The sequence below is a fragment of the Protobothrops mucrosquamatus genome, unplaced genomic scaffold, assembly GCF_001527695.2.
Source record: "Protobothrops mucrosquamatus isolate PMUCROS unplaced genomic scaffold, P.Mucros_1.0 scaffold117, whole genome shotgun sequence".
In the NCBI taxonomy this organism is placed as follows: Eukaryota; Metazoa; Chordata; class Lepidosauria; order Squamata; family Viperidae; genus Protobothrops; species Protobothrops mucrosquamatus.
In genome coordinates, this window is record NW_015386489.1 from 1094459 (window position 1) to 1122404 (window position 27946).

At 38.5% G+C, this 27946-nt stretch overlaps 2 protein-coding genes across 2 annotated transcripts in view; one reads left to right on the forward strand and one right to left on the reverse strand.

The window, feature by feature from the left end:
• The window catches only part of HLTF (helicase like transcription factor), a 25017-nt gene extending 20418 nt beyond the window's left edge, over nucleotides 1–4599 (reverse strand). The window contains exons 1-3 of the mRNA XM_015812944.2: nucleotides 4503–4599; nucleotides 1389–1578; nucleotides 38–204 (exon numbers count right to left, since the gene is read on the reverse strand). Coding sequence (XP_015668430.1) covers nucleotides 38–204; nucleotides 1389–1578; nucleotides 4503–4522 — 377 coding nt within the window. The 5' untranslated portion in view covers nucleotides 4523–4599. The remainder of the gene's footprint in view (nucleotides 1–37; nucleotides 205–1388; nucleotides 1579–4502) is intronic.
• A 1213-nt stretch (nucleotides 4600–5812) lies between these two features.
• HPS3 (HPS3 biogenesis of lysosomal organelles complex 2 subunit 1) lies at nucleotides 5813–27799 on the forward strand. The gene is made up of 17 exons (XM_015812951.2): nucleotides 5813–6090; nucleotides 8403–8903; nucleotides 9468–9651; nucleotides 11331–11419; nucleotides 13115–13307; nucleotides 14231–14312; nucleotides 15802–15956; nucleotides 16154–16262; nucleotides 16364–16545; nucleotides 17570–17744; nucleotides 19022–19252; nucleotides 20870–21055; nucleotides 21750–21938; nucleotides 23624–23731; nucleotides 25239–25445; nucleotides 26566–26656; nucleotides 27318–27799. The coding sequence occupies exons 1-17, from the start codon at nucleotides 5880–5882 to the stop codon at nucleotides 27440–27442; spliced, it is 3018 nt and encodes a 1005-aa protein (XP_015668437.1). The 5' UTR covers nucleotides 5813–5879; the 3' UTR covers nucleotides 27443–27799.
• Nucleotides 27800–27946: the final 147 nt, after the last annotated feature.

Sequence of the window (27946 nt, forward strand, 5' to 3'; positions counted from 1 at the left end):
GGGGGGGGGAGAAATAGTATTCAAAATGAATTCTTACCCTTCCACTACTGCCAATTTGTTGTCCATGATATAAGCCAAGCATGCTGCCAGTTCTTTTTTTATATGGCCTACCTGATCACCATTCACATTGTTTACTTTTACAGCATTCTTATCATATGGATTATTAGGTTCTCGCTGGAGAGCCACCATTTCATTATCATTGACCTGTAAAATTAATATTTGCAATTAAACCAGACACAAAGACTGCTAAATTATTCTTAAATGTTTAACCAAAACGTTTTTTTCTTTAAATAATAGATTCTATCCAAAAGGCCCTACTCTTAGTTATATTTTGTCATCCAATCTAATTTGTGGGATCATAACAGGACCTTGCAAACTTCATGGATTAATGGTACTGCGGAAGCAATGTTTAATTATTTAGGCTTTATAGATAACTATTAACATTTGAACTGACAGCTGTTTTTCTTGATATTACTTGCATGCTAAAATGGGAATAATCTGACAATTACAATTACAATTTCCAGACAATTACTGATAAGCACACAAATTTTGGTTCACATATAACATTAAGCTGTAGCTTAATCACTATCTACTGATTTGTATAGCATACAATACCATAAATTACAAGCTATATTTTCTGGCTTCATATAACATAGTAAATCCAAATTAAACAAACTACACCATGTAGTGGCAATGCAGAAGATCATTATAGTTGCAAGAAATTAGTGACATATTATTTCTCTTTCACATTAAGAAAAGTTAAGTTTAGAGCTCATTCTGAGCTAGCCTGTTTTTCACTCTTGCTTGCTGAACTAAGGAGAAGGGGAGGTGGAAGAGAGAAGAAACTTTCACATAGCTTCAAAGATTTTCCTGCCATAAAACTCTGACTTTTGATTCTCATCCCAGAGTCAGGTCAGGTCTTGCAGTCTCCTGACTATAGCAGGGCCATGAAGTCATGTTGCCAAGTTTTAATAAAACTGTGGGATTGTTGCTATTTGTTGGCAGCTTCTGCAGGAAACCCAGTGAGCACTAGGTATTGTGGAAACTAGCTGCCCATGGGATATCTCTGCTGTTGTTATTAAGGAGCTCCTGGCAGCCTGGGTGTCACCTTTGCTTTGCATGTATGCTATTTATGATATGCTTTTAGCCAACAATTAAACTTAAAACCCCTTTATTTATTGGACCGCTCATTGTCTCTGAATCCAAAAAAAAAGCAATTATCTGGGCACCTGCTCACTGCTCTGACACTTGGAAAAACATACCATAGTTTGTGTGGCCCATGAACTGATCCAGTGTTTCAAGATAGTAATAATTTTTAAAACAGGTTTTTTTTCAATCTCAACAAAGCTAGAGCTTCATATCACCAGTTCTCATCATTCTGAACTTACCACACCAGTATAATACCGTAAACCAACCACATTTCCTCGCAAAGTTCCAAATAATACCGCTGAATCTATGTCTTCATCAATCCCTGAAGTAACAATTCCCATATCTTCTAAGCTGGGATAAAATTCACGGGTAAAAACATTGTAATGCCTATCTCCATACAAAGCAGGATCCAATTCCAATGAGAAGTCTCTACAAAAAAAAAAGGGGGGGGGAGACAAGGTAAAACAATTTTTATATAGGAAGTTATTTTAGGTCTTCAAGGTTTGGATTTGACAACTTTTTAAAAGCAAACACAATTACTTGGCTAATTTATTCTTCAAGCAGTCCATTACCAAGCAATCCCTCCAAGTTCTCATTATTAGATAATTAAATTAGTAATTAGATTTATCTTTCTCCTAGTAACTCATCAGGTACCTTGTTTTACAGGAAATTAAAGTTAGGCTACATCATTACTTGGATGGAAGAGCACCAGGGATTTCTAGGCAAAAAGAGGGGGGTACATGCGGGGAGTAGCTTAGTATAGGATGCTTAGTTTTATAGTTGAACCATTTCTAATTTTCATGACTGACCCAATTTTATGAGCTTTTTTGCAGTGGTCATTAAACAATGTGGTAATTAAGTAAATAGCATAGTCATTAACAAAACGAATGGGTCACTATGCAAACAGTTTTGCCAAAAACTGGAAATAAATGGTTTGTGACAAAACCATCATTTAAAACTCATGTGACCACAGTATGTTGCAAACAGCTGCTGAATGCTCAAAGTGTGGTCATGTGATCAGAGGAAGGCATGAGTCTTGGAACTTAAATTTGGATCATAAGCACTCCAAGGGAGGGGTGCTTGAGAACTACCCCTGTAGAACTATTGTTGTTCCCAGTTGCTGTTCTGTGAACATCCTAGACAAGCCAAAATAAAAAAACCACACCCTAGGAATTCTGGAAGCTTGCCATAGACAAATCAGCCATCAACAGACACATAGAAATAAACATTTACACACCATTCAAAAGACAATAAAAAGGAAGGAAACAAAAAGACAATACATGCTCTGCAATACCCAGATAGAGATTAATACTAAACAATCAAAGAAAACAATACCCTAATCAAGGAATTACCAAAAACACCCATACTAACACTAACAGGAGAAACTATTACAAGATATATATAAACCCCACTTTCACTAGCCTGATGTTATGGAGTTGGATAACTTTCTCCCTTTTTGCTATATACCAAATTGTGAAGTGAGCAAGCATGCTAAAAAAAAATGCATTGTCATAAAAACTCTTAAGATTATACAATTAGCATAAATTGTATGCTAAATTACATACAATTACAAATTGTATGCTAATGCAACTGCTGGATTTTCAACTGACACAATCAACTTTCAACCCTTTTCTATAAATGCAACAGGCAAAAATACATTGTTAAGAGCTAGGCAGGAGAACATGGACTATTTGTTCAATCTCACTTTGTTTTGAAAGTCCACTATTCCTTCAAAAATTCCAGGGGGGAAAAAATCAACTTTTTAAAATCTTATTAGTGTCTGTTATGTGTCTCCCAGTCACTCTGGCCTGTCTCAGGTTTTAGCTCTTTCTCTACATTTTAACTTTATGAACATTCTGGGGAAAATAATGCATTGATCTGGAGCACTGATGACACTCAGAAATCCGTCTATTTGTGAGAAGGTGGATATCTATGGAGACTCTCAGTCATCCAGATCATGGTTGTCCCAAAGGTACTTTTTTTTCAAAAGCAACTAGACTTTTTCCTTGAAGACGTTTCACTTCTCATCTAAGAAGCTTCTTGAGTTCAGAGCTGAATAGTGGAAGATGGATTTATATTCTTTGCAGTCGTTAGCACTCTTTCTGAGAACAGTTGAGGCCACATCTGTGTCTTCGGGGTCACCCAAATAATGTAAATGATGTGGAACCTTCTTGGAACTGCTGAAAAGACTGTGTTGTAAACACCCCCTCTGTTGAAAGGGCTGTTCAATCTCTTTCAAAGCAGTGGTCCCCTCTGTCCAGGATATGGACTTTGCTGTCTTCAAAAGAGTGACCTTTGCCTTTCAAATGCAGATGGACTGCTGAGTCTTGTCCTGATGGGTTTGTTCTCCTATTGTGCCATGTGTTTGTGAAGTGGTTATTCTACTTCTCCAGTGAACAGATCTCACTACAGTTGTACTGCATATATTTTGCTTTCTTTTTCCCCCTTTTCGCTTCTCATCCAAGAGGTTTCTTCCATTCTGAATGAATGGTGGAGTGTCCTTTCAGCAGTTCCACAAAGATTCCACACCCATTTGCACTCTGATTCAGGTGACCCTGAGGGCACAGATAAACCCCCAAGTGACCTCAACGACTCTCAGTGACAATGACTAGATGACTGTAAGCCAGTGTTTCTCAACCTTGACAATTTTAAGGCATGTGGACTTCAACTTCCAGAATTCCACAGCCAGCATTGCTGGCTGTGGAATTCTGGGAGTTGAAGTCCACATGCCTTAAAATTGTCAAGGTTGAGAAACACTGCTGCAAGCAATATAAATCCTTCCATTCTCCTCCACCATTCAGTCAGAAGCTTCTTGGATGAGAAGCGAAATGTCTTCAAGGGGGAAAAAAAAGTCCAGTTTGCCTTTTGAAAAAAATACCTTTGGGACAACCACGACCTGGAAGACTGAGAATCTCCATAGATATCCACACGCTCACAACCAGATGATCTATTTACTAGATCAGTGTTTCTCAACCTTGACCATTTTAAGGCATGTGGACTTCAACTCCCAGAATTCCACAGCCAGCAACGCTGGCTGTGGAATTCTGGGAGTTGAAGTCCACATGCCTTAAAATGGTCAAGGTTGAGAAACACTGTTTAACTAGAGGATAATTTAGCCATGATTTACGGAATGAACCACAAATAAAAGAAAACAGAACGAAGCGAAAGAGTCAAAAAAATAGAGCGCAAGAACAACAACACCGTTACTTGCCGAGCGGTGCTTCGACGCGACCCCCCCCCCCCCAAGGCTTCGGTTCACGGCCTCAGCGGGGCCTCATTCCCCACGGAGGAGCCAACCCGGCTAAAAGGTTCCGCTTCGTTACATGCTTGGTATCTCTGGATATCAGGCTCACCTCAGGAACCTCCAAGCCATCCCGACAACACCACGCAGCTCCGGCCGCCACAGGCTACAAACGTTCCCTTCAGGCCGCGGAGACTGCAGAGAGTGGCAAAAACCGACCGACGCCTTCGCTTTGCCAGAGAGCATGCGCGCATCTTCCTTGGTCGAACACGGCGACGCCGCCTCCAATCGCTGACATCGTCTCCAGAAGTTTGAGCCAATAAGGAACTCGGAGACAGTCGGTGCTCTGAGCTCCGTATGCCTACGTTTCTATTGGTTGTTTTAAAATGTATTAGCGTACTAGGGGCGTAATGGGCTTTATAACCTGGCCGTGGTTGTTAATTAACAAATGAAGGCATGAAAACAATGACTGTCCAAAAGATATAAATATGTACGTGTCTTGACGGCTCGATTGTCACATGGCGTTATTTACTTATCACGTGTATATGGAGCTGCGTCATGGGAGCGGTTAACTTTGAATAGATAAAAATCATCATCAGTCAATTGCAAAAAAAACCACCTTTATTCGAAACAATTTATATCCTGCGACGATAACTTTAATGTTAAATAACTACCTGTCTATTCTTTAAGAAGGACTGGATAGGTAGACAAAAATGCCAATCCAATCTAAGCATTTGGCTGACCGCAATCAACCATAAAAATAATAAGACAAATTCTAGAATAAGCTGTTTATTAGTGTTGCCATGGTTACTGAGATTTTTTTTTACCCAGAGATTAAAAATAAATTAGAAAGTTGAATTGCTCTTGGGCATTTTACGAAAACTTCATTATGACCGTAGAATCAATTACCCAAAGAAATGGTGGCGCCCGTTAATGGAATGTAACGATCCCGTAGTAACTTCTTTGCATACTGAATACCGTAGTAACTGAATACCGTAGTAACTTCTTTGCAAAATACATATTCCCACAGATACTTTAAGAATCCCTCCCGAGTACATGAGCGCACGTCTAAAGCGCCTTTCCTCTCACTGTTAAATAAGCGCAATCCCGATCCCAACTAAAATAACTTTTAGGAGTGGGAGAACTATTTCCCTGGCGGAGAGCAAGATTGGGCTGACAACGCCTCTCTCTTGTACAGAGAGTAGCGCGCAATCCTGTTGCACTCTACTTAGAAGTTGACCATTGTGGTTTACCTTCCGGATGGTAAACCACAGCAGGCTGCAGCCTTAAGCCCTGTCGCTTAAGCAGCCTTCGATAGAGAAGCTGCCTTCGCGGTGGCTGGATTGGGGGCATGACTGACGCCTCCTTCCAGCTGACCGGCGTGGGGCGGTGCCCTTTGCGGAAGCGGTAGTCTTTGCAGCGGCTACAGAGGCGAGGATTGCGCAGGAGACAGTTGGGTTTGGATCGGGAGCCTGGGCTAGCTGGAGCCATGGTGCAGGTCTACAACTTGCACCCGTTTGGGTCGCAGCAAGTCGTTCCTCTGAAGCAGGAACCGGCGCTCTTCTGCTGCGGGCGCGACGTACTCCTGGTGGCCTGCGGCCCCGGCGCCTGCAAGGTGGAAGTGTTTGCGGAACTCTGCGAGCCACTCGGCTCCTTCAGTACTCTGGGCCGAGTGCTGTCCATGGCGTACGGCGAAGTGGGTAAGCGCAAGCCCGGCTGGACATCCAGAACCGAGTCGGACGGAAGGAAGGCAGTTCACTAAAGATGCTGCCTTTTCCAAAGAACAGACATTTCCTTTCTAAACGAAAGTTGGCTCATAAGCGAAGCCAGGCTTCTTGTCTTGATGGGCGAGACAAAAATGTATGGAATTGTATGACCATTGTTGGCCTGGTGGCCAACTGATTCCTCAGGGCTTGTTCCTTTATGAAATCATGCCGGGAAAACACCTAACTCTTTAGGAGTTAGCACAGTGTTTCTCAACCTTGACAATTTTAAGGCATGTGGACTTCAACTCCCAGAATTCCACAGCCAGCAATGCTGGCTGTGGAATTCTGGGAGTTGAAGTCCACATGCCTTAAAATTGTCAAGGTTGAGAAACACTGAAGCAGATAGAAAGTCGGACGACATATAAATTTAATAAATAATAAACCTTTACAGTAGTGGCCAAAATTGTGGAAACCTTTTGGGAAAAGTGTATTTTTGAGGTTTGATGGCTAATAACACTTTTTTGGGAGCAGTACCATAAAATTATAAATCAATGGAAAGATAATTTAATCAAGAATGTAATGCAACAAAGTTTGTTCAATTATCTGTACTGTATTCTATGAAAAGTTATAGCCAGAACAAGAACCAGAAAAAGGAAGCACAACTTCCTTAGGTTGATATCAGGTAGCTTTCCTTCATCTGATTGTAGCCAATGAGCATGAGTGTTTAGAGAGCCAATCAGGTGTCGTCTTGTTTTGGCAATGAGCCAATCAGATCACAGTAGGATTCAGTTATTGATGTCATGTATTAAAGCTGAGAGGAGGAGATTTGTCTGTGTTATGTGATTGCTATCAAGTCGGTTGGGTTTTTTGTGTTCTTTCATTTAGTGAGCTTATAAAACATAATAAAATTAAAGTAATGGTGCAAAGAGTTGACTGGTTTCCCAGAAAGCGATGTAAAATAGTATTATTAAGTGAACAAGGCTACAGTTATAAAGAAATTAGAAGACAAATTGGTGGAAACTTAACCAAAGGTGGCATTTCTACTGTACACTTTTCCCAAAAGGTTTCCACAATTTTGGCCACTACTGTATATCATTTCCAGTATGTTAATTACCACCACCCTTGTTCCCCTTCGTACCTTGATACTTTTCCTGGGAAGTTAGAGGCACTTATAAACGAAGTTTCTGGAACTCATTACGAGTTCAGAGGCAGGCTTGGAAACAAAGATGATGCTAGAGGCTGACATTTTGCTTTGCCCTACACCAGTTTCTTATTGAATTAAAAGAAGAATGAGCTAGAGGAGGAGGGCAGTTATAAATATTGGCTTGTTAGTGTCCCTAGGCAGCATACTGAGGAACCCCAAATGTAAACTGTAAATCATGCCTTCAAAAAGCAATGAGGTTTGCACAATATCAAAACTAATGATTAGTGCTTAGTTTGAAGGCAACCTCATACTGTAATCACAAGTTTATCTTTCCAGTAGATTGAGTTTTATAGTTGAGCCAAGTCTTTGTCTAAGAGTCCTTATTCTATAATCTATAGTCAATATGATCAGCATCCTTGTTAATAAACTGCTAGGACAGTGGTTCTCAACCTGTGGGTCAGGACACCATTTGGGGTCGATCGACCATTTCATGGGGGTCGCCAAGCAAGGCTGTCCGCCATTTTTTTTGTCCGCCATTTTTTTGTCCACCATTTTTTTTTCCCTTTTCCAGCAGGTGCCTTACCTCCCTTGGGCTGGGCCAGCTGGTGGTCAGCCTGCTCCGTCTCTGCCGCTTGCCAGCTACACCTCGGCCGGTGCAGGGCACGCCTCGGCCACGCATGCGCGGCGCTCCTGGGCAGGGAAAGTCCTCGACTTACGACCGGTTGAGTAGTCCTCAACTTACGACCGGTTTAGTCCCCAACTTACGACTGGTTTAGTCCTCGACTTACGACCGGTTTAGTCCTCGACTTACGACCGGTTGGGGTCATGGCATTAAAAAGGTTGAGAACCACTGTGCTAGGATTTTCATATTAACTGTTCTTAACAGACATATAAATACAGTCTTAACCAGTCGGTGATGTTACACAATCCCCATGTAGTAAATCAGGGTATTGTAACATACAAGTTTGCTAATTATGATAAACACAAAATACAATGTCTCATGGCACTGTTACGGATTTGGCATGATCTTCTGATGGAATTTCCAGCTAATTCAAGAGCTAAACTTAGTTCACATTATAGTTTGATTATACACACTCCTATGTTTCACTATGGCATTTATGTTTATGGCCAATTTTTTTCAAAATCAATTTTTGCTTTTCAGGAGATTATGTGGCCGCTATTGAGGAGAAACACAGCACCCTCTTCTTACGAGTTTACGTTAACTGGAGATACATGTGCTCTGGCAGCTCACGCGTTTGTGTGCGGATGCAGGGTCATAACCCAGAAGCTTCCTATACTGAGACTTCTAAAGAACAAATGTCAATCATAGAAATACCTCTTTCTGATCCTCCCACATGTTTCTCCTGTTGCCCTTTATCAGGAGACCTACTGGTTGGCTGCAAGAATAAGTTGATATTATTCCACTTGAAGCATTTAGTTGTGAGTGAGGATGTAAAAGTGCTGGACTTTGAGCGTTCCTTAATTTTGCACATGGAGACGTTCACCCCAACAGAAGTTGCATTTTGTGCAGGGTATGTTGCTGTCACAGCAGAACTGGAAGTCCTTGTCTTCAAGCTACTAACTGGGGAGAAAGTAATTTTGGCTGGTAATAGCAAGCAGCATATCTGTGAATTTGTAGAGCCTGAAATACCCATTAATGAAGGTCAGTATGATATTTAAAATACCCAGATCAAGACTTTGCCTCCCAAGATCAGTTTTTCTGGTCTTGAGAAAAGCAGCATACAGTTATTCATTCAAAAATCATTCTTTCAAAGTTACAACAGTGTGAATGAGGGGAACGTAACCACCCGTCCTCAAAGTTGTGACCATTGCAGCATCCCTGTAATCACATGTTTGCATGTCAGATGCTTAGCAACCAGCTTACAATTATGACATGACATTCCACATTCATTGCCAGCTTCTAACAAGTAAAATCAATGGAGAAGCTGGCAGGAGGGTGCAAATGGCAATCACATGATTGTGATCACCATGGGATGCTGCAGTCATGTGAGATTCACCTAACAACAGCAACTGGGATTGCCAGTATAAGTCAGTGTGGGGCATGTGACATTGTGCTTTATGACTGCATTGCTTAGCAACAGCTCCCAGTCCCAATTATTGGTAAGCAAGGACTACCTGTACAAGGTTAGGCTGGTAGTGTTTCCTCTACTAAGTTCTAGTTTTCTTGAGAGTTGACATTGTATACTGACATTCTTTTCCACTTTAGTTACTAAAGGTATAACCGAGGAAGTTGATCCAACTCAATCAGAATCAGATGGGTTTGTTTTCTGTCAGCAGCCCGTGGAACTTCTCGGAGAAGAAAGTAGCAAGTGTGAGATACCTGTTATTTTGGAGTCAATTAGCTTAACTGGTGAAGATTTAAATTTCCAAGTGCAGTATGTTCTGTACAGGTAATAAAACAGATTATTGCTAATAATAGATTTTGTGGATATATGTATTGTACATACAGGACGCAATATTAATAACCATTTCTCTGTGAAATGCAAGCTTTCACTTTGCCCTATAGTGGGGCAGATCAAAGCAACAAATATCATCATCTAATATCACTGGTTGGCTGGATCCACATACCTGGTTTAACAATTTGTCAAGCAAATGTTAGTAACCTGGTTCATATAACATGCTCAGCTGCAAAGTACGTTTACAGCTTACAATAAGCTAAAACTAAACAAAGCATTCTGTGGATATTCATCTCTAGTTTCTACTTACTACGATGAAATTATTGTCAGCTGCTTACATAAAATATAAAATAAAACATCCATGGTTCACTTAAAATCTAAGTTGGGGGGGGGGGTGTCTTCGAAAACAGCATAAACAAAATGTTCTTTTTCCAAGCTATAGATAAATAGGCAATGTTAAAATCATCTCTGTCTATATTAATTTGTCTCTCTCTTCAGCTGTTAGGAGAGAGTCCACCTGCATATTGTTTTCCCTCTAGTGATGATAAAACAGCAAGCATTCTCTAAAAACTAGTTATCCCAATGGCCTGGTTTCCTCTCTGATAGTGTTGCTCAAGCTTTGAAAATGTAGTATTTTATGTCTCTTTCTCCAGCAGCTAATGTTAGCTAATGTAGTGATATATTCTATAGATTATGTTGTTATAAATAACTTCATAAATTATATAAAGTATCTGTATCCCAACATTTTCCAAAATAAATCAATCATCGACTTACAACAGTTTGTCAATATAATGTCGATGTTACAATGGTCTTAGAAAAACTGGGTTACAACCTATCCTTGAAGTTAACAACCATCACAGCACCCCAAGGACATGAGACTGCATTTCCTGTGCTTAGCAGCTAGTTTACATTTAGTTGCTGCCTCTTGCAGTCATGTGGTTGTGATTTGTGACTCCCAGCTGGCTTCCAACAGGCAGAGACAATTGGGGAACCCAGATTCAGTTACTCACTGTGTGATTTGCTTAACAACAGAATTGTGGTAAAAATACTTGTAAAATCAGTCTGGGCACATTCATTTGATTTCCATGTAAAGTAAAAGGCAAGATAAACAATGGATGGAAACTAATCAAAGAGAGATCCAGCCTAGAACTAAGGAGAAATTTTCTGACAGTAAGAACAATCAACCAGAGGAATGGCTTGCCTTCAGAAGTTGTGGGTGCTTCATCACTGGAGGTTTTAAAGATTGGACAGCCACTTTTCTGGAATGGTATATAGGGTCTCCTGCTTGAACAGGAGATTGGGATTAGAAGACCCCCAAGGTCCCTTCCAACTCTATTACTCTGTTCTAATTCACCAAAGAAACAATAGGAACACTTACAATGTCTTATGTGCCAGTTTTAAAAGGCCATTTTAGCCAAAAAATGCAAATTGTTAGAACTGTTAAAGAATGCTCAAATTTGAAGACTAGTCAGGCTTACATACCTTATTTGCTAATGCACAGAGATCTTAACTACTTCTGTTGCGCCCTGCTTAAATTGGATGCTGCTTCTGACTTGAGCAATTTCCAATGCAATATGAAAGAGCAAAAAATTGCATAAAGATTCCTGTGATTTCATTGTAAAAGTAGAAAACAGCTGGCTTATCATCTTTTCATTTGTCACTTTTCTTTGTAGGCGTTTTGCTCTTGATATGTCCTCATTTTCTTTTTCTGCTGAAGATGCCAAACTGCACTCTCTTCAGCTGCTGCCAATACATGAATCAGGTACATTTCTGAATCTACAGTTTCATGGATGTTGTGGAGAAATGCATCCCATTTCTAATATTAGATTACCATATGCTAGACAAAGCTAGGGCTTATAATGGGGAAATATTTTCAATAAATGCAATACCATATATTGACAGCAAATTTTAATTTCAGTAACCTAAGAATTTGGATCAGAATCATATTTAAAATAGCTTTAATTGTGAGAATTTCAGAATCATAAATCCAATCATAAATTGCAATACTGTGGCAATTTAGAAATTTATATACATTCAGTTGAAAGCTTCTAGGGGGTTACAGTATTTTTTTTTAAAAATGTCTCTTTTGAATTCATTTTTTACTTTAAAATTTTTTTGGAGTTATAGCTTGTAACATGATGGAATGAAGTTGGGTGGAATAAGAGGAGGATCTGTTGATTATGAGAAGAGACTGTAGGAACAGTTTATTTTGTAATGGGATGTCAAATATGGTCTTTCCAAAAACATCTTCATTCTATGCCATGCACATGTTAGTTTCCCAGGATATGCAGAGGTTTTTCACTACACTTTCAGTTTCTGGGTTATTTTTTTTTCACTGTTAAAATTGCAGGGCTCTTGTACTCAGCCCACAAAATATCTCCTAATTCATATGGTATAAATGCTAATCTAGTTTTATATGCCCTAATGCTACTAAGGGTAATTTTGCTCCAGGATCACTGGGAGTTTAGAGCATGTAAGGAAGCTCTGCATCAGATGGTTGCACCAAGAAACTGCCTAATCAGTCATTTCTTCTTCTTCCAGAATGTTCCTATTGTGCTTCTTTTGCTTTTTTTTTCTCCCATCAGAATATCAGAATTCTGGCTCCACCAAATATACTCAATTCTCATTAGGCTGTATGTATGTAGGGAATTTTTTTTTCTCCCTTTGGGATTTTCCACAAGGTTTGTCTGGTTTTTGTATTAAGGAACTTCAGGTTTCTTTCTTTTTTTTTTTAAACAAATTTTATTAATTTTTCAAATAACCCCCCCCCAAATCATACAAATATGGTGTACATAAAAAAAATATTTCATATTAAATACAATATACTTTCAGAGCAGCTCGGCAGCCCTCCCCCTCCGCATCCACCCTCTCTTTCACCCTTCCTAGCTACTTCCCTCCTCCCCTCCTCTCCTCCTACCTACACCTCTCTCCTCTTTCTCCTCCTCCCTTTCAACCATCCTACACATCCCGCCTCCTTCCCTATCCTCGTCCTTCGGATGCAGTTTGGGGTGCTAGCCGAGCATCTCCTCTCCAAAAATTACACTATTTTTCTATCATAACATTTTCATACCCCAAATTACTTATACATAAGAACTTCAGGTTTCTTAAGCCTGCTGATTTTTTATTATTATTATTATTTTACATGGGGTTGGCACCATTTTTGCTGTAGTGGAATTGTTACAGAAAGCATGTTAGCATATATCTTCCTTCTTCAGCTTGGTGGTTTCTTTCTGTGTTGAGTTACAGTGCATCATCATCCAGACACCCATGAATGAGATGAGTGGCCATACAAATCAAATATATCTTCTTCATTATCCTCATCATCATCATCCCAAATTAGCCAGACCTCTACAGTTCATCTGATTCAAAATTTCTAAAGTTGCTGGATTGAGAGGAGGCTCAAAGATTACCGTTCTTGCCTAGTATCTGGTACTAGATTTTCTCTTTTTTCATCTAGGGACTTCTGTCACAGCTAAGGAAGAAGATACAACTAAACAAGAATTCCTGAGTTTGTTTTGCTTTTTCTCCTTACCGCATGTGGCATACCTCTACACAATCAATGACTTAGTGGAACTTATTTCTACCTACCAATATTCAGAAAGATCCCAGCAAGCAGTTCTTACACCCCAGTTCCTGCATGTCATTACAAGGTATCACATTTTATTGTCCATCATCCTTCATTAAGGTCCAGAACATTCCAATAGTGGTTCAGGTTCTGTGTTGAGAAATGGGTTGCAAAGTTTGAGCATAACTGACCAAGAATATATATATATTGATAAGAAAGCAGCATTTATGTTCCTTCACCAGATATACAGACAAAATTCCACATGGTGAAATATGAAATGGGATAGCAATTTAATGCTGGAAAGGAAAGAAGTTTTATTTTAGAAAATCCTCTGTATAGCCTGCAGTAGAGATCTAAAAGCTTGTGTCTTCTGTGTTTAAGAATTATACTATACCATAGATTCTGGACAAGCCATTATTTAACTGTAATTTGTTAAACTGCAGTGGCTTAATATTGTGGTACTAAGCCATATAATATTGTTCGCAAACCATATAATCATCTTGGCAGTTTGCACAAAACTAACAAGATTTTTTATTATTAAGCTTAAATTTATCAAATCTGCACATGACATTTCATCCGTTCTATATAGAAGGTTTTGTGGCAACCCAGACTTTATAAACAATATTCTTATTCAGCAGAGATCCTAATTAATTCCTCTTTATTGATAAGAGCACTTATGATTTGCATCTCCAATATGGGATTGTTGAGGTGATTCTCCTGGCCATATCTGAAGGAGATTATCTGGAATCTAGCTCTAGCTCTACCTGATTAGTTCAAACAGTAGTTCTATATATTTCACAGTGTATTGTGTTTACATTGTTACACACTAATAATCAATATTGTGTTTTCTTCAACCAAATATTCTATATGCTTTAGCATTCAACCCTTAAAATTCTCCTGCTTGCATAGTCTGTTAGGAGTTGTAGTTATAACACATCTGGAATATAACACCTTGGCAGTGGCCTGATGGATATATTCCAGCCTAATTCCTCTTTGTTTTCCCCTTAGCAACAACCTGCAGTGTTTTACAGTGAGATGTAGTGCGGCAGCAGCTCGGAAGCAAGACCCCTACATTGATACAACATTAAAGGTGCTCTGATTCATTTCTGAGATTAGCTTTGTTTGTTTCCAGAGTCCACATGTCCTTAATTGTGATGCAAAAGTGGGCAACCTTTTGGAAGCTGTTAGCCTCATTTAACATTTTTTTAGAGCAAGAGTCATAGTGAGCACCACCCTGACTCTCGCCCTTCCAAGGATCCAAAAGAGAAACTCTTCTATACCTCTAGACAAAACCAGGGTTGTTCTGGTTTATTGAGTTTATATGGGGAGGGGGGTAATCCAGAGGGCAATGGAGAGAAAAGTGACATGGAGATTGGTTTCCAAACAATGGGGTAGCACGCATCGACCAAACAATAAAAAATATGTGTCATTTGCGAGGGTCATTAACCCAGAAAGGACAATCAGATGAAATATAGCAAAGACTGTCAGAATTCAGTCAAGGGTGAAAATAGCCAAGACTGTCCTATTAAATCCAAAGGATTAGTTGTAGAGTAGGTCCAGAGGGCAGGGCATGTCCAGAGAACCAGATGAGGTAGTCATGAAAGAGAAGTAAAAGATGTTTTTGTTGTTAGGCTGTTTCAGTGAACAGCTCAGCCTCCATCCCAACCTGTTAACATGCTCCAGATGTACAAGGATAAAGGCTTTAGAACAGTGTTTCTTTGAACTTAGCAATTTTAAGACGTGTGTGGATTTCAGCATGCTGGCTGGGGAATTCTGAGAGTTGAAGTTCACACATCTTAATGTTGCTGAGGTTAAGAAAACCTCAAACATTGCATTAGAGGCAGCATTGACTAGCTGTGGGATGACTGCATGGTGAAGATGAAAAACGGGTTTTGAAGAGTTCCAAGATGGACACAAAAAGAGCAAAGCTAACATAAAGTGATGTGCATTTCAAAAGAAATATCCTAACTTCATCAGCATATTTGAAAAATTAAAGCTGCCAGTATCTGATCAAGAAAGTTATCTTGAATTAGATAGTTCAGTGAAAACTAATTTAAACCCCATTAGGAATTTTCTCCAGTAAAAATCTCTGGGAACACAGATGACTGGATACCATTCCAATCTCATTGGGTAGCATTTTATTAGAAGGGTTCAGAAGTACCCCTAATTTAATGATACCCAAATAGTGTTTAAAAATGCAACTTTCAAATTGTGAATTATGAGGAAAATAAAATGAAATAAAATGTCTTTATAAATATGTATAAAGCTGTACCATCATCACACCTTATAAAATTATTATTGAGAAGCCCACTGAGGTTTAAGAACCCTTAAAATAATGAACCTTGGGCTGATTTTATTACCCGGTTTGGGGAGAATTTTTTATTCATTTATTTGGGATACCACTTGATTTCCAGTGACTCTTGGAGCAAATTTTAAAGATCAGCTGGATGGATGAAGCTTTTGGCCAACCTGGGAGTCTTTGGGGACACAAATGGGTGTTGGAGGTTGCCAAGTGATCCATTTTCTGTTCTAGAGAATTTTAAGATGTAATAATGTAAAGATATACTGTTTCTTCACAGGCTTGTCCCCCTGTGTCTCTTGATGTTTGTACCTTGAGGATGCAGCTTTTTATAGGGCTGAAAGCCATCTCTCACTTCAAACACCATATCATCATTTTGACAAAAGCAGATTCTGAAGACATTCTAGAGAAAAAAACACTTTCACGAAGATTCCTGTAAGCATAAAGGTTTCAAGTTTTGGGGTGGAGACAAGATTTTGATGTTTGGGACCAGAAGGAGATCATTCAGCAACTAATCATCTGGAACATATGTTCTTGCCTTTCCGTTGCTATTGAAAGAATTCTAAAATAACTGATAAAATTATTATGGTTGTGTAAACTTAAAATTCACAAATGCATATATATCCTTTCAGTTACCGAAAGGCTGATAACATCAAACCTAAGATTCCCCCAGAATCTGAATCTGGATGGAATTTGTATATTGTGAACACAACTTCAACTCTCCAACTCTACAAAGAAATGGTACTGTGCTATTCTGCATTTATTTTATTGACTTACAGAAATAGGATAATGTACTGTGGCCTAACGTGAACCTGAAAGTAACCCTCTTTTTTCTGCTTTAGGTAGAATACAGCAAGACCTATGAAAATGTAAGAACAGAGAGTTGTATTCATCTCTTAAGCGAGGCTCATTTGCTAGTCAGAACAGCTTTAATGGATCCTGCTCTGAAAGACTCGGAGGAGAAGGAAGCTCTCCTAGCAGCATTTCATGAGAGTTGTGCTCTTCTTGGAGACTGTTACAGCAGGTCTGAATATTTTGTGCAAGAAAAATCTTTATTCCGATCATATCACAGGGAGGAAATTATACTGGGAACTTCATTGGAGAATTGTCTTCTTAAAAACCATGCACTGCCTTAGAGATCACCTTTGATTCAAGATTAGCACTACTGTGTTCTTATCTTAAGAAAGATAAATAATCTTTGTACATCTTCAGCTTAGCTAAAAGAAATAAGGGAGAATAGGTCAGGCCAGATATATATCTTATCACACATACATCCACAGTGTGTGTGTGTGTTTGGACTGCAAGTCCCATAATCTTTAATGATAGCAGAAAATGGGAGTCAATTCATTTCGAGGATGCAGAATGTCTAAGAAAATAAAGGACGTGGCAATCAATCTTCCAGTCCCCATCTTTTTGTTTGCTTTATATAGGATATGATTAAGAAGCAGCTTGAACTTCTGCTTTCAACTGCCCACATTTTTGTCAAAAGGAGTTTTCTCTTATAAGTTCAGAACAATACACACAGAATTTAAAGAGCTTCATAGTTAACCTAGTTTGCCTTCATCCCCATCTCAACTTATATTCTTCTGGCTCTTTTCCTAATTTTGTACTGTGGTCTGTACTTATCTACCTTAAGAGTATATGCTAAATCTGAAGAGAAAGTATGAAGTCTGAAATTCCCATTCTAATGGTTGAACTTAATATTCTGTAAGCTATTTTCCATGTCTTGGTTTTCTTCAGAGGTCTTTGAATATTACAGTTGCTAGAATTAAAGTTAAAATCACATTTAGAGATTGTGGAGGGAGATATACAGCCTGGAAAAGACTAAATTTTAAATTATGTAAGAAATTTTTTATAATGAGCTAAATTAGAGCCACATTTATGAAAAATATCATGTTCTCTTCTTACAAAATAAACCTGATTCATTAGCTATGTGCCTGTAGTTCCAGCACAAGACTATTGTAAGACCAACTCTAATTTTAGTTACCCATACAGAGAGATGTTTATTATATGGATTTTAATCTCTTTGTTGTCTTCTATGCTTTCAGGTTTGACACCAAAGACTTCCATCTTGCACTCCCTTACTATAAAATGTCCAGCCTTTCTGTATCTGACATTCTGAAGCGAGTAACATTTAAAGATAAAACACAGAAGTATGAAAAAGGTTTTATATTCTACTTGCAGCACTCCTTGTATGAAGACATAGATGAAAAGCTAAATGAAGTAAGATGATGGGTTTCTTTGCTAGTCCTTCATACATATAAAAAGGTTCATGTCTTGTGTTGATTCTTTTCTTTCATTCACAATAATGAACAAAGTCAATAGAGTAAATAAAGCATTTAAGAAAATGACTCCTGTTACTGTTGGCCACCAGAATGTTAAATAAATATGCAGGGAAACTAACTCAATGTTTCCTCAGAAATTAGTCCTGTTGAACTTAATCCTTGGTAAGTGGATTTAGGACTGCAGCCTTAAACAGTGAATAGGTGTTCTGTTATAAACTGAGAAGCTATACTTCCCCTGTGCTGTTCATAAAAGAGAGCCAGTTTAGGATAGAGGCAGTCCTTGACTTACTACCAGTCACTTGGCATTTCTTTTTCCTGAAAACTGGTGTTTATCTCCATTTCCATTTCAAATGTGTATTGCAGGCAATGGGTTTCCTTAACAGCCACAGATTTGCTTAACCACGGTGATTAGCTTAACGATCACTGCAAAAAATGTCATAAAATCAGCCTGATCATTTGACGACCCGTTTAACAACCAGCAGGAAATATAACTATAATTCTGGGTTCAATTATGGTTTTAAGTTGAGGACTATCTATATGGCTAAGGCACTTGGCTAGAAACCAGGAGGAGACCATGAGTTCTAGTCCTGTCTTAGCCACAAAAACCAGCTGAGAGACCTTGAGCCAATCACTCTCTCTCAACCTTAGGAAGTATGCAATGGCAAATCATTGCTGAAATCTTATCAGGAAAATTACAGGAACTAATGCAGGCAATTGCCAGGAATCAAAACTCACTTGAAGGCATCAAAAATAAAAATCATTCTTGAGAAGTCTATTTCCTGATGACGTGGTCTATCTCAAAGGGCTGACAATTGCCCAGGGTGCCTTTGAGAGTATTCTCCTCTCCCACAAAGGCAAAAAATTCCACTGGCATAGTAGAGGACTTCCCAGGATAGTTTATATTTGGCAACTCTTTGACTGTGAATGCAGCCATTACATGCTCTCAGATGCCTACTATTGTAGGTTCCTCCAAAGATTACATATTTTGCCCAAGTAAGAAGACAGGAAAAGTTGGATCTTGAAAGAACTGTTGCAAATTATGAGCATTTCATGATTCAGGGATCTATCCAGTTCTCTCATGAGCTATTTCCCATTATTTTTGATATTTTATTATGACCTTTTAGAGAGTTTGATAACCGCTGATTACATTTATGCCTTGTGTTATAAATAAGATTGTAACAAGAACTAGATTAATATATCTGTTTGCATTTTTAGGACTGGGCTGCAAAGGTGCTCCAGATATTCTACCATGCTGAGCCAAACCAGATACCCCACATCCTCTGCAGTCCTTGCATGAAAAATGTATGCCCTGAAATGGCAATGAAATATCTGGAAATGATAGAAAAAGTGGCGCCATCTGTTGTGGTGACATTGGCCAAGGCTTCAGTGGCTCTGAAAAAGGGGGATTGGGATGGATCTAAAAGGGAGCTGGACAGCCAAGCAGAGGTACAGATCATTGGGGGATACATATCCTATATGTACACATACATACACATCATTATAGCACAATAGAGGTAATTGGTACCAACATTCTGCTAACAATTATGTTTGGAAGTAGATCTTCCATGAAGTTTTTCCTCCGTGCAGACATTTCAGTCTGTTCACTGTTTTGGAGAAGAACAGAGGTTCAGGAGCAGAGCTCCCATCTGCAGACTGAAGTTCCTAGACCCCAGTATCTCAGACAAAGGGAAAAAATCCCTGTTGCAACTATTCCTTATAGCGCAACATTATAGGTGGGCCAATGTCTTAGCATGGTAAGTGGCAGTCAGGAAGTGAGAAGGGTTTGTCTTGGCATTCAGTCCTAAGCTTGAATGAATGATTCCTTTTTTCATGAGGAGAGAGTAAATGGCTGTTCTATTTCCTTTTAGATATAGTATTTTTGCAATTCACATTGTTAGAGAATAAAGATAGAAGTTATATTGCAGAATAAGAGATTTGATGGATGAGTTTACGCTCTAGTTATAGCATTTTTCAGATGAATGTAATATCCCTCCTCTGTTTTACATTGCTCACATTTTTGTTAGTTTTCCCTGTTCTAATGACCTCCAGATGTCTTGAACTGAAAATAGTGTAAGTCCAGACCAAAAGTGCCTTTGTGGGGGTGATCCACCACATCAGCAGAGTATCAGGTTCAGTACGGATGTTTTAAGTATCAGAAAGGAATTGTGTACTTCCACGTGGAACAGCATCTTTTTTGCTGCAATCTTATTGGCATTCTTTCTCAAAGAAGCTTATCCTGAACGTCTGTGCATAACATTCTCTACATTTTCTTGGCACAATCTAGTCTGTGGGATTGAACATGTTTTTGTCTCATCACACATTGCTGAGGCTCAGAGAGGTGGAGCATGTGTTTCAGGAGTTAAGTGAAAATACTAGGTCCTGTTCAATGAGCAGCAGGAATTGAGAACAATCTTTCTTCACATCCTTTCCAATAAGACTACTCCTAATGGATATATTTACAAATAATGATTGTATTATTTGCAAATCAGTTTTTAATTCTACAGTTTTCAGGTCTTGGACTGAGGATAAACTTGATAGAGGTCATTTAGACTGAGTTAATGTTAATTCAAAATGAATTTAATCTGCTTTCAGCTTTATGTGTGTAAATCTAATTAGTTGTGACTTAGTAAAGCATGATTAAAATATCTGTCAGTACAATGTGAGTGTAAACCACAGCAATGAATGTGTCATGGCTTGATCATTCTGCAAAGGAAAGCAATGAAACATTGTGTCCCTTAGCTTGTTTACCATGTAATATCCATTGACATTAGGAATACCATCTGCACCCTGGTCTTTTGAAATAAATATGGTCTAGGCCAGGGGTAGGCAACCTTGGCTCTTTTATGACTCGTGGACATCAACTCCCAGAATTCCTGAGCCAGCATAGGTGGCTCAGGAATTCTGGGAGTTGAAGTCCACGAGTCATAAAAGAGCCAAGGTTGCCTACCCCTGGTCTAGGCATATATTTTTGCTAGATTTTTTTTAAAAATCGAAAAAAATAAATTGGCTACCATTCAAAATGTAGGGTGGAACCACTAGCTAGATCTTGTATTTTGTCTGTAGATGAAATTGGTATGTGGTTTTATTCGGGAGCCAAGACTTCTAAAACAGCACATTAAAGGACAAATGTACCCAACTGAACTTGCTTTGTACCTGAAAGAGACCAGACCTGGATTTCTCCTAGCTTCATTATTGGCTTTACATGAGAATAATAAAATGGAACTGGAAGAAGCAGGCTCTTATATCAAGGTTTGTTGTACACCATTTATTTATTTTTTGCTCTTTTTATTTATATATTTATTTAGGAAATTTATATGGCCGCCTACTCCTCATAGTGACTCTAGGTGGCTTAAAAGTAATAAAAACACAGTATAGAAAATAAAATAAAAAACATAACTCCTACCATCCTTATAGTTAAGATCTATCAAAATCGTTCTGTTTCCAGTCTATAGACTTTATGATTAAATGATATATAAAAGTTGGAGTCATTTTTTTCTCCTACTCTACGAAAGAGAAGTATAAAAAATCCAATAGTCTAATTCATGTAATAGACAATTAATACAGCCAAAGATTGATTTGAATTGCTGTCACTGAAAAGCATGGCTTTTAATGGGAAAATGGCATAGAACTGAAAATGATAAAGCAATATCAATTCTAAGTGTGGATTTTTTTTCCGGGAAAATACATCTATTCTTTCCTAATTTTGTATTTATAGCTGAATGTAATAGTATGATTCATGCATGTCAGTTAACCAAAGTAAGGCCTGTTTGCAGTTGAAGAATGAACCCACCAATTAAAGCTTAGCAGTGTTTAAAACAAACTGTGATTGAATGTTGGAGTGAGCAATCTTTGATAGCAGTGACCTCCCCAGCTTTTGAGGGGAAAAGAGCTGCAGTGATACATAGTACAAGTAATTCCTTTTTTATATATTTTTGGAATGCAGATGCTGAGTGGTAAAAATGAAGATGCTGTTCCCCAATTCTTGATAGACTTCTGGGAAGCTTTGCTTGTAGCATGTACTCATGAAGAGATTGCACAGAAATTACATTTTAAACTTGCTACACAATATATTTGGAGACTATCCAGGAAAGAGCTTCCTGACACTGAGCCTCTAAAAACCACTGAAGATTTGGTAAAGTACTTTGGATAGGGAAAAGAGACAGAGTGTATATCAGGATAAGCCAAGGCTTGAATAGCAAAGCAATAGCACCTAGGCATATATACAGCCCCGTAGTGCTTTACAACACTCTCTGAGCCGTTTACAGAGTCAGCATATTGCCCTTAACAATCTGGGTCCTCAGTTTATCAACCTTAGAAGGATGAAAGGCTGAGTCAACCTTGAGCGGTTCAGGATCGAACTCCAGACTGTGAGCAGAATTAGCCTGCAATCCTGCATTCTAGCCACTGCGCCATCAGGGCTCTTGAAACCATTTTATGGGGGGAAAACACAGTTGATCAAATCCATATCACAAGCTAAATAAAGCCAGGTTAGAGCTATCAGATCTAGTCTGCAAAATCTATACAAGCAGTAGTTGGGAGCAGAGAAAGACAATTAAAAAAAAATTACTCTGCTTCTATCTATTGATGGTCTAGATTTTTGTAGCCTAGGTCTGTTAATCCTGACTTAGTGAAATGTGAACTTTGCACAAATGTATAATGCAGAACATTAAAAAAATTCATCATAAATGTCTTGTATTCGGGATTTGCCAGCCCTCTGTATATCAAAAGGATTGTTCAGTTGATAGTAATGAAGGTCCTCTTCTTCAAACTTAGTTTTTTTCTTTGTATAGAAAAGTCATAGAACAGTGATTTTCCTATATACAAAGAGCTTCATCTCTTAACAGTGAATTAAAAATTTACTGTTCGTGAAGAACACGTTTTTATAAATTGTACTTATTATAATCAAAATTGCTTTTTCTTGTGGCCTTCAGAAATAGAAAAAATAAAATATTTATTTTTCACATTTTTGAACCACCCATCTCCCTTGGAGATAGACTTTGGGTGATATACTGTTTTTATACTTTAATGTTTTATTGTATATCAAAATTAGAATTTTAGAAGGATGATTAAACACTGTTAAAATTAGTTAAAAGGCAAAGGGGGGCTCTGGGCACACCAGTCAGCCTCATGGCTATGTGCTTTCCTAGGCTCCTCACATGAGGCCACAGATCATATCTTAACTCCAGGAAAATGGAGGCCTGCCTCACTTCTGGGAGAAGAATATTCCATAGCGCAGGGGTAATGGCAGAGAAGGCTCTCTTCCTAGCCCCCACCATTTGAAATTCTTTAACCGGGTCTGCAACATACCTTCTCTGCCTGATTGGGTGGGATGGGCCAGTGTAATTTTTTATTTAAAAATAAAAACTACAGCTTGAATTCTTGTACACATGATAATTGTCTTGGTTCCATGGTTTGTAGTCATGTGGCCTTATAAACTACCCATTTCTGCGAGACAGTTCTATACCAAGTTTATTTTGCACAGTTTGAAGAGAAACAATGTGCTTCCAGCTCTATTAGAGATTTCTAATGGTAACAAATACCAGCAATAGAGGATACCTAAGAGAATTGATGCTGTTATTAAATTGTTATTTATTTGTCTAAATGCACAATTTAAAAGTTCTAATTATCAAAGGCTTTGCATTTCATAAGAAAATAGTGCAATATCAAATAGTAGGTTATTGTGATTATTTTTTAATTAAGTAAAGTTGATTATCTTTGCAGTAAATGTTAAATGAGACTAGAAAGCTGAATGTAAATATGCTTGCAGTGCAAATGACTATCTGTTTTTTTACAATAACTTTTGTTTGGTGGTTTCAGATAAATTCCTGCAGTGATTATGGACTTATATTTTCTTGGATTATATTTATGATGTCGTTAGTACCTCTTCCTGATTGGAATTCATGTGATGACCTTTCAAAATTACAAGTATGACATATGTTCACACACAGTGTCTCTCTCTGTGTCTCTGTCTGTCTGTCTGTCTCTCTCTCTCTCTCTCTCTCCCGAGCCCTTGACATCTGTGCAGGTTTAGGCCAATTACACTCATATAATAGACAATCTACTTCTGGAATGAAGAGGAATAGAGCTACCATTAATATATGTGATAATAAATTTCCCCTATTCTATAATCAATAGGTTTATGATTAGAGTAAGATAAGGAAATAAAGCAGTAGGTGAACCTTGAAATATTGGAATGAATAGTGGAAGTCCATGTTCCTGAGCTTCTCGGTGTTAGGTTTCAATATAGGTGTACTAGATTTAGAAGTTTATTTTTAACTTTTTAAAAAAATATTCCCTTAATGAACAGACAGTGTCTGCCATGGAGGAGATGGATGACTGCAAGTGTTGTGCAAGAGATAAAACCCATAGAGCCAGCCTCTTTCTCCTCACATTCCTTACAATGTTTGCATCCCAGGGACAAATGATTGCCCAAAAGATATGAAAGAAATCTTCTGCAGTCACAACTAACAATTTCAATAAGCCTTCCAGCCTCAAATGCTGAGCATATAATCAACTCTTTAGTTGAGTAATCTCTGGCTCTTCCCTCCATGTGAGTAAGGTTTTCTAGCATAAGGAACCAGCTCTCTTTTCTTCCCAGCCAGGCACCATAGGACAGTGTTTCTCAACCTTGACAATTTTAAGGCATGTGGACTTCAACTCCCAGAATTCCACAGCCAGCAATGCTGGCTGTGGAATTCTGGGAGTTGAAGTCCACATGCCTTAAAATTGTCAAGGTTGAGAAACACTACCATAGAAGGATGGGAGAGTTGGTTTATGCAGGCCTGGTAAGGATAATCAAGCTGGTGCTTTCTCTGCATGCTTCTCTTTGTCCTGTTCTGGCATCTACTGTCTCCCTCAACCTTCACCTCAACTTTCCTCCCTCCCCCAGCTGCTCTTTCTTCAGATCAGCACTGAGTCTGCAGACATTCAAAATCTGATGCTGTGGCTTACTCACAAGGATGCTGGTGTTTTCCCTTCAGCACAACTCCTTCAAAAACGTCTGCCTTAAACACTCTGTCCTGAGACACACACACACCTCACACACTTAAACCAATTCTGAAGATATAATACTTTGCATCAATATGAAAGTATTGTATAGTATACTATGAAAGTATAGTATTAAACAAGGAAAACTGTTATACACTGAGCAAAATAGTTATTACTGGCTATTCTTTTACAAACTAGCATCAAATAGCAAAGGGAAAGGAAGACTTAGCGTCGTAAGTCAAATTCAGATTTGTAGTTGCTTCAATTCTGTACTGTCTTAGTCAACCTTGCAGTTTTTAAAGATGAAAACCTCAGTGAGAGCTATAACTTTTAAATCCTTAAGTTCAGAAACTTCATATCAAAATAAGTTGCTCAATTTTTTCCCCATTTTGGTGTCACTTTCCAGACCTACCATAATATGTCTGTTCTCCTATTCTTTTTGCAGTCTCTCTTATGCAGTCCATCCTTCAAAATATCCTCCATTCTCCCATTTGTGAAGAATATTCCAGAAGATTCTATTTCTGGTCTGAGCATACATGTTCTTTGTGATACATGTTTAGGACAGCATGAAGCAGCTATTGACAAACTTCTGGATAGGTGCCCTGAAGCTGTCATACCTTATGCCCAGCATGAGCTGAGGGATGAACATCAGGTGAGCGTTAATAATCATAGTTATCTGTCATTTTTTTCCCTGTCCTCCTAAAATCCAAACCATTGCAGTTTCACAGGAACATTTTAGTACATCAGTTCCTCATATGTAATTTTATTGTACCATATCTAGTCAATAGTTTTAAAACTGAACAAAGTAACCCCATTATATTGAATGTGGGAAATGCGTAACTTCTATTTTGTTAAAATGGTGAAATGGTGCAAAATTTTGAAGATTATAAAGTATTCTTTATTGTTTCCTCAATGTAGTTTCCCCAGCCTGGCATTTGCTTGCCTTATCATATCTCATACTGTAAAGTATGTCTTTGATACTTGCTGGCTGAATAAATTGTGCAGGAGTTTCTTAATAATAACCACATACGTAGGTTATGCTGTCAATAGATCATAGATGTGTTTGGAAGTATATTGGGTTACTAATCCTGTGTATGCATTTTAAGAATCAGCTGGAAGCCCTGTATGTTCTAATCTTGCCCAACCTCAGTTGTTTTGAGTCCATGCTTCTTAAATTTTCTAACCAGTAAAACCAGCAGACTCTCAGATTGAAAAAGGCTAGTCTAGGCAATGCTCACTGACATTTGTAGTTCTAAAATGAAAATGGAGCAATATAATTATGAGGGGTCCTTGGTGCTCTCTGAGCTTGCCTGTTTTCTTGCAGATGTTTCATTACCCAAACATCATCAGTGCTAGTCATTGTATTTATTCCATTTAGACAAACAGTGTCTTTTCAGAACCTCAGAATAACTACCTGAGGTTCTGAATTACTCCAATAATTTAGGTAGGAGACAAGATGATAAATAATATTCACAAGTTATCGCAGGCCGTTGAATGTCACTGTCCTTCCCCAATGCTCTTTGGCACTTTGAATGGCACTAGAGGGAGCTCGCATCCCACTTCATTGGTTGATAGATCTTGAACCTCTCCTGAATGAATCACATCTTAAACACAGGAGCAGCAAGTCTGGCATATTTAAAGGTTTGCTATTTAACACGCTCACTGCCATGCTTTTATGAGTAAATATAAGCAGAAGAAGAAGAAAAGTTGGATTTCTTCAAGAATAACACTCTTGATTTTCTATCTGGATCTTATTTTCTGACTGGCTTTAGGCTTTGTGGTGGAACAAACTTCTTCCTGAACTCTGTAAACGAACCAGACATGTTGGTGAAAACTACCCTGTATTTCTGTCATCACTGCAAGGTAAAAAAAAAGAGTTTTTATAGCACAGAGCTTTTGCGGTACATAGAATAGCCTTTCGCTCTCAAGAGGATGTTGTGGAGTGTTTACACTTCAGTGTCTAAATTGAAGAACTGGATTCAATGCAAATCACACATTTTTGTTAGATGCAGACCACAAGTAACAATCTTCAAGGAGCAACGTTTGCTCATTTATTTATTTATTAAATTTTTACGCTACCCATCTTAATCCACGTTAAAAGTTGGTGGAGATATGGGCAGTACTCAACTTATGAACACAATGGGAATCAGAATTTCTGTTGGTAAGCAAGGCAGTTGTTAAGTGAGTTGCACCCAATTTTGCTACCTTTTTTTGCCACGAATGTTAAGCAAATCAGTACAGTTGCTAAGTGAATCAGGCAGTTGTTAAGCGAATCCGGTTTCCTGCCCTCATTCAGAAGGTGGCTGGGAAGGTTACAAATGGCAATCAGGACTTTGTAAATACATACTGGTTGCCAAGCTCTCAAATTTTAATCACTTGACCGATGCTATGGCAGTTGTAAGTGCAAAGATCAGTTGTAAATCACTTTTTTCCCAGTGCTGTTGTAACTTTGAATGATTACTAAATGAAAGAACTAGCTTTACTCAGGGGTATTAAACACAATGTTTGTGTCCTTTTTATCCAGAAACATTGTCAGTCATTGCCACGGCACTGGAATTGAGAGACTTCCTTAATGTTTTACCTGAAGATGGGAATGCAGCATTCTTCTTGCCCCACTTGCTTCAGTGCAGCAGAAGATTGGTGACTTAATCATAAGGAGAAGCATCAGCCATTTTGGATTGTTCTTATGGGGTGCAAAGTACTCAAATGAACAAAACTTCGTGATGCAACTATTAACTTAAAACTTTAAATGCTGGATACCCCAGGCATAGTCTCATGTATATGGGAAGAGTAGGGCTTGATGGATCTCCAAAGATTGTCATCTGATGTGTGGTAGCAGTATAGTACAGGTAAACTGGTGATTCTCAGCCTTGGCAGCATGGTCTGGACTTCAACTCCCAGAGCTCAGAAATACTGAGCTAAACACATAGAGATGTTGGTAATATGCACCCTCATCCCTCGCCTCTTCTATATTAAACTTTGAAGCTTCCCCAAAAGCACTGCAAAAAAGCGGCAACGACTCTAGATTATTTTGGTGAGAGACAAAATAGAATAGGTGCATTAAGCCTATATAAAAGTAAATCTTGTCCCTCAAACAAGTGATAACTGAGCCAAATCTTTCTTCCATATTCTCCCCCTATCATAACACCTTTG